The sequence below is a fragment of the Labrus bergylta genome, chromosome 13, assembly GCF_963930695.1.
Source record: "Labrus bergylta chromosome 13, fLabBer1.1, whole genome shotgun sequence".
Taxonomy (NCBI): Eukaryota; Metazoa; Chordata; class Actinopteri; order Labriformes; family Labridae; genus Labrus; species Labrus bergylta.
The window spans coordinates 24,100,867-24,112,211 of record NC_089207.1 but is presented as its reverse complement, the minus strand read 5'-3'; the positions used below and the strand labels follow the sequence as shown (position 1 = coordinate 24,112,211).

Below are 11,345 nucleotides of genomic sequence, written 5' to 3'. Positions count from 1 at the left end.
GGTCCTATTTTACAAATGACTACTGTCAAGGATGGAGAGAGACTTTGAACAAACAAAAACTAAACCCAAGAGTAAATTTGTATACTTAACATAAAGGAATAGTGCAAACAATTGGATTGGATTCCTGTCCTTCTGTGTAACATGAAGCAAAAAGATACAGAGAACTTGGATGTGTTTTACAATCTTTGGACAGGTCTTTAGACAGGAAATGTGCTCATTTCTTTTAACTATGAGATGAAAAACAATTCCAAGGATATATACAGTCAGTTATTTTATTTATAAGGACATGACACACAACAATCAAAACAACAATTTAATCAGATAGTTTACAAATCATAATATATAGCAAAAAATCTAATCAAATGGGTTACTTGACTGAAATTAATCAGCTACAATGAAGCTGCACATTATTCTTGAACAAGTTCACTCAACCCGACAAGTTAGAAACCATGCAATAAACCTTACTGTGTGACTTCAGACTGAACTTCCACTGAAGCACGATGTGTTCGGACTCTAGAAGGGGACTCCCCCCTCTGCATTTGAAACAAACCTTGACACAAACGACTTGTACAGAGATAAATGAGGGTAGCAATAGTGACTGCATATGATATATACTGTACATCTCAGTGCCTAAAATGACATGTTTCAAAAATAGTTTTTTATCAAAAAATTCATAATTCAGATCTTTTTACACAAAACAAATGTTTTCTTTTCTAGCTTATACAAGGACACTTATGGCCAGGTTACTGACAACAGTTATTTCAAAGAAGAAGAAAAAAAATGGTGCTATCTGTGTCATTCATGAATCTCCAGAAACAGTTTTGCACTATTTTTTTTTTTTTAAATTGCTTCATCCATTCAAAACCTTGACAAACTGTTCATTGGAGTCTGTGTGCTTTAATAATTGCTTACAAGGAAATGAGTAGCTAGTGAAATATTACAACCATAAAACTCTCAAGTCTCAACTTTCAAGCTGACCACCGCTGTCACTTAAAAAAACAAAAACTAAAATTCTGGGGAGAGGGGCTTTTCATAACAGTTGAACACAGTAAATTCCATCTTAATGCACAATCAACTGCATTTACTTACAAATAAAACAAACTCAATATTACTGATCAATACAACTGTAAAAGAAGTGTCAATTGTTTCTGATAACAGTGGTGAGATATATACAAACCTCAGAAAGCCACATCTGGTTTAATCGCTGAATGCATGTAATGCAGGGAACTCGTTAATGTGCCTTTCACTGACAAAAACAAAAAAGTGTCTCCAGCACATGACTTGTCTCTCTTATGACACATAGTCGAAACGGTTCTTCTCAGAACATAAAAATGTACAATGTATTTACAGCAGGATATTTTCCACACACTTTATTGGGAATGATCTCTGAGTGAAAAACGATGTGTTGGATGATGAATGTGGGTGTCCGTCCCTGATTGTCCATAGAATTGTAACAAGAGGGAGCTTAGCATCAATTATAAAAAAAAAAAAGAAATCTTAATTTGATGGCGCATAATTATATAAAAACTATGTTTTACACAATAGCACCTAAGACATCGCACAAACATGTACACAGAAAATAATCAACAGTGTGGTGCAAACAGAAGAGGCTCCACTCTATTGCATTTTTTTTTTTTTTTTAGGCCTGGACAGATGTGACTTACTACTGAATGTTTCCAACTACACATGTCTGAAACAACTTTTTTTCCTTCTAACCGCAGGGAGCAGTTTGAGTTCAACTTGAAGCTATTTCTTAATACAATCTGAAAATAATCAAATATGACGGGCAAAATTAAATAAAGCTTCCAGGTCTGAACATATTACAGGCTGAAGAGGTTGATAGCTTATATGTTTGTTGTTATTGTGTTGTGCAAGTAGACAAAGTAGCCTAAGGGCACCGACTAAGAAACAAGAAAAAGGAATGAGTGAAGAAAGAATGACAAAAAAAAGAAAGGCACAGATGCAAAACTAACATAACTGGAAAACCAAGCACCTCATGTCCATGCGTTCCATATTAGTCTTAATAAAACTTTGGACTTTTAGTTAATACAAGGGCGTCAAATTGAATCGTTGCTTCCTCTCAAACTGTGCATCTTCCTAAACAACAACAAAAGCCCGCAGCTGCACAAGAAGCAAGACAAATCATTACACATGATCCAAATCCAACACAAGGGCTCATCTCATGAAACCAAACTTGCTTTTAGGGTAAAAGTAGAGTGATATTCCTCCACTGTCAAAGTAAAAACTACATTCCCTGCAGTGAAAAATGTGCAAATTGTGCAGGAAATGCACAATCCTCTTAAGTATTTTCACTACAACTCTGTATCTATATTTAGGAAGTAAAGTAATAATTATCCTGCAACTATAACACATCTGCAGCCAGTACATACCAAAATACTCATATTTATTTATATAATCGTTTTGGATGGGGTAGGGCAGGGGGGGGCATTGACATTTGGCCATTTTTTTTATTCCGCAGCCTATTCCTGCATCAAAGTCAGATTTGGGGGAAAAAGTGCTTTCAAATTCATAAAGGGAATATATTCCCTATACAACGTTAAAATATGTACGCATTTAGAACTAAAGTTCTTTAGTTTATTTTTGGTTGGAAAATCCCCCACACCAATTTAAACTCTATCTGTGAATGGGAGATGGACAAGCATTTGAACACATCGCATGTGGAAACACCCGTTTAAGGTGCACTTAAAGTGACTTCAACATAAAGTGAAGTATCTGTTATGATCAAATCATCGGGGCATTTCAGAGGACAATTTTAACAAGAGCTACACAGCCGGGATTAAAAAAGTTCTAGGCTTGGATATAATCTAACCAGATTTACAGCGAGGGGAGGTAGATACAGTGAAAGGCATACAAAATCAGGGCCTACGTTTTAGTTGAAGTGAAGATGTTGCATTAAGGAGCAAGAGTGACTATCCTATTTTTTTTTTTTGTGTGTGCAACACAAACTGATTGACAAAACAATTCAAATAAACTCTATGGCAATGGAGATTTTCACTCTTTCTCTTGCGTTACACTTTGGTCATTTCATCTCTGAATTAACATTCTGGAGCAAGACGTTTTTTCTTAAAGGGGAAGTACTTATAATGATTGATCAGTCTTTTTTCTATTTCCATTCAGTGAAGTTGCACTTAATAAAAGAACACAAACATTAATATGTTTATAACATAATGCTGTGAAAAAAAGCACATCGTTGCAGTCGGACTTGTTTTGGTAAAAAAAAAAAAAAAAAAGAAGAAAAAAAACGAGACATGAGATAAAGTGCAGCTGAAATAATAAACAGAAATGATTTCTTCCTAAACTCTCTTCAGCCAAAGGTTTCACTGGATGTAACATCAGGGGAAGAGTTCAGTTGAGACCTCGTCTCTGTGACTCGGACTAAGGGGAACTCTGAGAAGTCTGTGCTGTGTCCTCGAAGACCTAATTGTCCATTGGCAACAGCGAACTGAGAGGAGGGCCCAGATCTTGAAGTCTGGAAATGAGATTTGTAGTTGTGATCGAAGGAGCTTATTTGAAAAGTCTGCAGTATGCCTTGTGAAGAGTCTGTCTTTTTGGAGGGCGAGACCTGCTCCAGGAAGTCCTCGTCAGCTGGGGACACTGCAGAGGGAGGGGTGGTCTCGTCACCTGAAAATGAAAATGAGTGCTGGGAGTCCCCGACCAGTAATCCAAAGTGAGGTTTCTCGAGAGTGGACCTTAGCGGAGAGCTCATCCCTGATTTGAACCTGGTGGGGGAAGGAAACTGTTTCTCGGTGGAGAACAGAGGTTGTCCAGCTAAAGTGGGGTTTTCAGAGACCAGGCTGAGGCTCTGGCTGGTCAGGTAGCTGTCGTTCTGGCTCGTTCTCTCCAGAGCCTGCTGCAGAAACTTAGAGTATTCTTGCAAGAGGCTGACTTTTTCGGTAGCCGGTTGAGCCTGTGCGGTGGAGGGACCCAGACTCTCCCCGGGGCTGCTCTCTGAAACATCTGAGGAGTTAATGGATATGCTTGATGTCACCTCTGTGTCTGCCACACTGAAGGAAATGTCTGCCTGCCCGTTGGCTTTGTTGGAGTAATGGTCCAAAAGCGTCTGAAGGACCTCATCTGGCAGCACGTTCTTATCGTGTGGGGCTTTAATCTCTGTGCTGATGGGCTGGGGCTCCAGAATGGTGGCAGGGACCGTCTCGTCAATGACAGCTGACACAACAGGTTGTGTAACAGGCGGCTGAGAAGAAATGCTGCTCGTGTTCAGGCCATAATCCCGACTGTTATTGGCCATTGCAGCCTGAAGATAGCGTTTCTTCTTGAGGAACTGCATGGCGTCGTCGTAGTTTGTGCTGGCTGCTGGCTTTGCTGGTCCTTGAAGAGCTTCAACTGACTCCAGTTCAGTGTTGCTTTCTACGTCCAAAAGGCTTTGCTTGTCCACGATTTCAAAGGTGTACTGTGGGACCTTCGTATTTTCCTCAAAGGAAGACAGAGTGGGAAGGCAGGGAGGAGTTTGCTCGCTGGACTGTTTAAGACTCCTCTTTGGAACTTTCTTCAGGACGAGTTTAGGAGGAGTCGCGTCTTCTGGCGACGCTTTGTCCTCTTGGTGTTGGCTAGCTGTTTCTTCAGGAAGATCCACAGAGTAGTCTGCAATCACATATTCATGTTTGACTTTGGAGGACACAGCATAGAGAGGTAGACTTTCGATTTTATTCTGTCTCTGCTCCTCTTTCTCCTCCGTTTCTGCCCCGGCAACAGTGTGCCCATCTGTCTGGGCCGTGGTTGAAGCACCTGAGCTCTTGTCTGCACACTTTTGGCGCTTTTTCTTGGGCAGTGAGCACTCTTTGGCAAGAAAGGAGACGCCTAATGAATCTGCTTCACGGAAAGGCCCGAGCTTACCGGCGGCCTTGTTGATCTTTCTCTCTCGGTTCTCGTGACACATTCGCCTGTGCTTTAAAACCCGGTCCGTTCTGGAAAAGTACTATGGAAGGAATAAAAAAATCAGTGTTTTACTTTCCATTCTTTTAACACTCACAACAATACTTCGAGAGACCTCGCTTTTCAAATGTGACTCCTCTGTTTATTTAGTTATGACTAATGCTGCAGTACTTGATCAGAGTAACTTCAGCTTTATTTCATTAATGTATTTTTTATGGAAATACTGGCTTTATGTTATTGTGAGTACCTGATTCACCCTCATATTCAATGTTATTGTTGTTTCCAGATGCGCCTACTTAGCAGAAAACAAAACCAGCTTACCTGGTGACAGTAGTCACATTGGTAAGGCTTCTCTCCACTATGAGTCCTCTTGTGTCTCTCCATGTGGTACTTCTGGATGAACCTCATCCCACACTCATCACATCGAAAAGGCTTTTCACCTACAACAATGAGTCAAAGTGGGGGGGGGGGGCAGGTGATTGTCTTGAACTCTGACATGAAGTGTAGAACTCCTGAATGTTTCATTTAGTCATCACTCACCTGTGTGGATTTTCTCATGTCTCTGGAGAAGATATTTCTGAATGAAGCGCATATCACACTGGCTGCACTGAAAAGGCTTCTCACCTGGAGTAAGGACAACAATTGTGGAAACATCAGTAAATAATAAATACAATAAATGCTACATGCCATACCATACACAAGACAGCTTCGTTATTTAGTAATTGCCCTCTTTAGGAGGGCCCCTCTGTCAACATGATATCTAATTTCATATGCATAAATTGAATTGTCTTTAATTATTTGGAGTATTTTGCATTTGTTATGTTCTTGCTGTTGTTTATGTTCTTCTGTGTTTGGTTTAGTTTGTTCTTGTTTTTGCCTTTGCTGTTTGTCAAATCACTTTGTAAACCTGTGTTTTTAAAAGGTGCTATATAAATAAAGTTATTATTCTTATTATAATGGCATTTAAAAGTTGGTTGGGTAATTCCTACCGGTGTGAATGAAGACATGCCTCTGTAGATGGTAGTTGGTTCTGAACGCAGCATTACAGTGAACACAGACGTGACACTTGGGGTTTTGTATGCCCAATGAGCCATCATCATTGATGCTGAGAATCTACAATATTCAAACACAAAAAGATGTATTTTATCGTTAGTTTCACTCTTGCAGCCTTTGTTTTCGGAAAATTCTCACAAACATGCAGGTCAGGTGACTTAAAATATGCCGTTCCTGACATCATCCTTACTCGCACCTTTGCTGGTGAACGCTGCTTCCTTTTTTTCTTCTTGGGACAAACCATCAGGTCCTTCACTCCTTTTTTGTCCTTCTTGATCTGGTCTGCTGAGTCGGAGAGCTTCAGCTCCTGCTTGATGCTCAGCTGTAAAACAAGAACCATAGATAGGCATGATATTTAACAAGGCAGATGACCTACTTCAAACCCACACACACAGCAGCTGACCCAGGTCATCCAGGTGCAATAGGGCAAACACAGGCCAAGCAAGCAATAAGAGGGAATCCCACTATTATATAAGCAACCAGCTGATGTAGTTAAAGCATCCTTGTAGGCCCCCTCCTCGTGGCTAAACAGACCAGACGCAGACCTCGTGCTAAAAAGCCTGAATAAATCAAAATCTTTCAGCTGGCTTTGGAGAACCTGTTGATCTCTCATCTAACTGTTTTAAGGAGCAAGATGTAACTCCGACATCTAGCGTTTAAAATGGGTACGGTAGTCTAAATTTAAATATTGAAGAGAACTGTCTCCCCCTGCCCACTCCTCCTTAGAGTCATGTTGCGGACACTGAAGCTTCAGTATTTATCCAGCTCTGAATCAGTCTTGAGACCTTTCAGTGTTCTAACCCCTCTCTATCTTTTGAAAAGCATCTTCAATATTCATCCTAGTTTTACAACGTTTATGGTGTTGAAGCTTATTTAAAAATGCAGAGGCTTTTTAGGTCGGGTACAATCAGATATATCTGAACCAGTTTTCATCGCTACAACACCTGTTGGTTTGCTGTTTGCCCGGCAGGTGGAGGGGCGTCCAAAAGGGCCGCGTGGGGAGCCTTAAAACCGCCTACTTCTCTGGTCAACACAAAAACAGACCATTCTGCACCGCAATCAAAACTTAAAAGTAGAACATACTGGCTGCTGCATTAATGACAGAGAAGCCAGTACTTTGACATAACATGTTATAGTAAGATCATTTTATGATTTCATTCAGTAAATATGTTACATGTTGGACCTTTAAAGTGATGTTGGTCTATGACCACAGGAAATAAGCCATGACTGTCTTAATAGACATTACAATTACAAAATAGAGAGAGTAGAGAAAAGTAGAGTTGGGCAGTATCCAAATATTGATACTGTTAAAGCTCCCCCACACTTTCCCGGGTATAGGGTATTACAGTGACTAATTAAACCATTATAGGGCTTCAGAGGAGCTGGCTTAACTATTAATTGATATAGTCAGCATGCTGTCAACATAATATTGAAACAATAACATATTTAAGGCTGCCCGATTATATATATATATATGTTATATTTGCCGACCCATTTAATCAATATAATTGAAAGAGAGAGGGAGGGAGGAAAGAGAGTGTTAGCTGGTACTTCAGGTCAATTGTAAGGCCTGTGTTAGAACTTTAGATTTAGTAAACAAGTGATTCTTTCCACAAATGTTAAATATACTTGTTTGCTTGCACTAGTAAGGGAGATTATTCTTAATCGGCAACTATTAAAGCCTAGAAAGTGGAATTTGTGTACTGGGAAGAAAAACTGGTATTGGAATATCTCTTCTGGAGAGCCTCTCTACATAACTTGTCTTCTGTAAAATGTTAAATACAGCCCTTCCAATTCAGCCTGTTTGATTTATTTGTTATTTCTGGATGATATGAAGACCCAACAAATACAAATAATCTATTAATACACAGACGACTTATTTTTAACCAGCATACACTCACTGGCATATGAAGCAAGCTTGGCAACTTATTGGTGAGTTTAAGGGGGAAATGGACTCCCACCTCGCCTCCTCCCTCCTCTTCTCCACTTCCACCATTCTTTGTCATCTCCTCCTGCATCATCAGCTGCTCAGGAGGAACCAGGTCGTGTGTGACCAGGGAGCTTCCGGTCAAGTCGTCATCGTCGTCTTCCTCGTCGTCATCCTCAGCCAACAGAGGATGGTTTGCAAGCGATCTTTCCCCCAGTGTCATCACCACAAGTCCACCTCCGCTGACCAGCCCGACTCTCCCTCCTCCATCGATTCCTCCACTGCTGCACTTAAGCAGCATGCCCTCCAACTTGTCCTCAGCATTCATCTTACATAGAGTAGTTCTCGGATCTGTAAAAAACACAAGTCACAGAGAAATGACCGGACAATGATGGCAAGCTAAATGTCATTCATAAGCAATGCAAAACGTTGTCTCTATATTGAATAATACAAGAAGAAAAATGCAAAATCACAAAAAACTAAAGATCAAGGGATAACAAAAGTCTAATCTGAATATTATTAGATGTGAAAAATGGAAAGAGTCCACAAGATTAAGGTATAACTAGGATGTAAACATGTGAAAGCAACTGAGTAGTAAACGTGTAGGTTGATATTAATGACCTCTTTGTAACTAGGCATAAGCATTCATTTCAGCCTGTTTCAAACTGACCAGCTCTAAACTCACAAGTGCTTTAATGTCACAGAGATGATAATCTCTTTATTTCATGCAACAACAAAAAAACTTGACAAACCAAACCCTGAAGCAACAGGAACCAATAATGGAAGTGAAACCCTTGAAAGAACACAACTTTCCCTAACTTTGTAGAGATAGTCTCTAGTCTCTTAGTTCATTTGTTACAGTTTAGTCGCACTGGATTCAAACTATCCAGACTTATGACCCCACATATATTCATCCCACAATGCCTCTTCTTAAATTAAGTATTGACTTTTCATCTGTGATCTTATAATACAAAATGTACTATACAGTTTAACATTATGGCAAGTACTGTGAAACACCTGCAAAGCTTGGAAATATATGGAATGAATGTGCAACTTTTGTTAATAAACGTAATGAATGTGCAGATACTTCAGAAACATTATGAAATGTTTGTACGTGTGAATTTATTTTGCTTGGCAGGCTGCAAAGACAACTAACCACAACTCTCCGTAGATAACAGGATATTAGCAGAAGAGAATAGTTGTTGGGGAACAAGCTATATAAATGTTTACTGCAGCAATGCCTTTTCTAACTCTTCACTTTAACAAGACATAATTACTTCACATTCACTCGATCTCAACACGGTAACGCTAGCTAACGTAGCACTTGTAGACCGTTTGGTGACAGGTTTGACATTAAAGCTCATAACAGACAGACCAGAGTAACACGAAGTTAATATCTGTCACGGGTAAACACAAACAACCACTTGGTACCATTTGTAAACACACTCACTGTGTCACTCTGGTTAAGTGGGTTAAGTCTTTTTGCTAGCCAGCTAGCTAGCCGCGCTGCCACAGCTGCTACATCACATCAAGACAAGAAGCTGCAGAAACGGAAGAGACTTCCGGCTGCGCCTTCAAAATAAAACCACATCGACTTTTTCAAATAGAGCAGACTTTATATAGGACAATTATAAATTACAACAAAAAGTACGGTTTTCTCACACACATAAGATAATTGCATATATAAATGATAATCAAACCATAATCCTCAAAGATACATTGAGACAAGTAAATAACTTATTTTATTTATAGGTTGACACCGGAAGTTCTATTTTATTTGCAGCTAATTAACAAAATCCACGGCCTGTTTGATGCTAGTATGTTAGCTCGTAGCAAGTTGCTGCAAACATAGGTCTGTCTCTGTTGCTTTAGTCGTGAAATGACACCGTTTCATCTAAGCATTCGAAGTGTCTCGGAAATTGCAGTATTTAGCCATAATACAGGGTTCCCATGACACGACATACACTTTCCAAAAAACTACTTTCGTTTGCATATTTCACCAAACTTGTCAGCATGGCTAGTTGGTTAGGCCACAATGTTATGCTTGCTAGGGAAGCTAAGGTTCGCTAAGTAGCTAGCCCGATACTAGTCACACAATTTACGTCTCGGTAGCGACTAAGCTATATGTAAAGTATTAAAGATGCATAGTTTCCTCTTACCTGCTTTGCGTCTTAAACTCGTATAGCTGTCATGATTGTTATGCAAGACTACAGTGTAATGATGGTGTGCGGAATAATCAAATACACCATCACATTTCATGAAGGCATGACAATTCTTATCTGTCGCCATCTAGTGGTCAACACTGGTAAGTGAGAAACAGTGCGCTCTGTTCCCTGTGCATTAGTTTTGAGACCTACTTCTCTGTAATATGCATCATGCTCATAAAATATGGAAATAAGCCTACGACATGCGGTCACCTTTTTGAAACTAGCCTAACTAGTAACATATTGTTATTATTATTATTTCATTTTTTTCTACTGTGTATTGTTTTAATGTGTAAATCTACATTAGTAAATGTATAACAAGAGGGAGCCTGGAGTATAATGTATATTCATATGATAATATTGTTGCTCTATGGAATATAAACGTATAGAAAGCATATAATAGTTTATAACTATAGTCTGACTATAATTAATCATTTATGGAAGCTTTTCATTTATTTATTTTTTTCCTTTTATTGTTTTGATTTGGTTAACTGACAACTGTTTTCTGTTTTGTGAAATCAGATTACTTTGGGTTTTTTTTTTCAGCTATTCTTGCTTTGATATCCTGTATTAATGACATGTTCAAAGGGTAGGCATACTAAGCCTCGGCTTCATCCTACACCTTTTTGGCCATTGTTTGTTTTTTTTTTTTTTTTTATTGTTCGTGTATGTTTTATGCTTTGTGGTCATGGACCGAAATAAATATTTACTACTACTACTAAAAAAACGTAACAAGATGTCCAATAACTAATAATAGCAAGAATGAGTAACTGGATGAATAACCCTGCGGTGTTTTAGTAAAGCCTAGAAGTAGTCATAAACGCACGGAAAGTATAAGCACGACCCTGTCAGTGGGTTGGAGGCTAAAGGAATAACCATTTTCCTGCGGTCAAGCAGACCCGCTACATCCTGCAGTAGTCCTACAGTCTATGAATGAGATGGGGGGTTTGTGTTTCCGCATGAAAAGGGCTTTCATAAGGCGAACACATCTTCTTGCTTCCCCGAATATTTACACATTTTGCTTGGTGATGATGGTGACAAAACGACAAGTTGCGAGTTTGACATATCAGAACGCCTGTGTCTAGAAGATTAAAAACAATTTCCCTGCCACATTAAAAATACCTAACCTACTTCTCCAGCATCGACAGCTCAATTTCAGACAGAATCTTCCATTTATAAGCATGTGGATAAGTTCATCTTGAAAGTGCAACAATCCATAGCAACCCCATAAGAACAATGTAGCTAAA

The 11,345-nt window shown here is 39.3% G+C and overlaps 1 protein-coding gene across 3 annotated transcripts; it reads right to left on the bottom strand.

The window, feature by feature from the left end:
* Positions 1–258: 258 nt before the first annotated feature.
* On the bottom strand, positions 259–10,183 carry znf148 (zinc finger protein 148). Of its 3 annotated transcripts, none has more exons than XM_020635682.3 (7): positions 10,054–10,183; positions 7,869–8,245; positions 6,164–6,289; positions 5,904–6,027; positions 5,455–5,538; positions 5,236–5,354; positions 259–4,957 (listed from the first exon to the last, which is right to left on the bottom strand). In XM_020635682.3, exons 1-7 carry the CDS (start codon positions 10,181–10,183, stop codon positions 3,326–3,328), a joined length of 2,592 nt encoding a protein of 863 aa, XP_020491338.2. In that variant the 3' UTR covers positions 259–3,325. The 3 variants fall into 3 exon arrangements, with proteins under 3 accessions (XP_020491338.2, XP_020491340.2, XP_020491339.1); XM_020635684.3 differs by having other exon boundaries at positions 7,929–8,245; positions 10,054–10,166; XM_020635683.3 differs by lacking the exon at positions 10,054–10,183 and adding an exon at positions 9,345–9,487.
* Between the last annotated feature and the right edge of the window lie 1,162 nt (positions 10,184–11,345).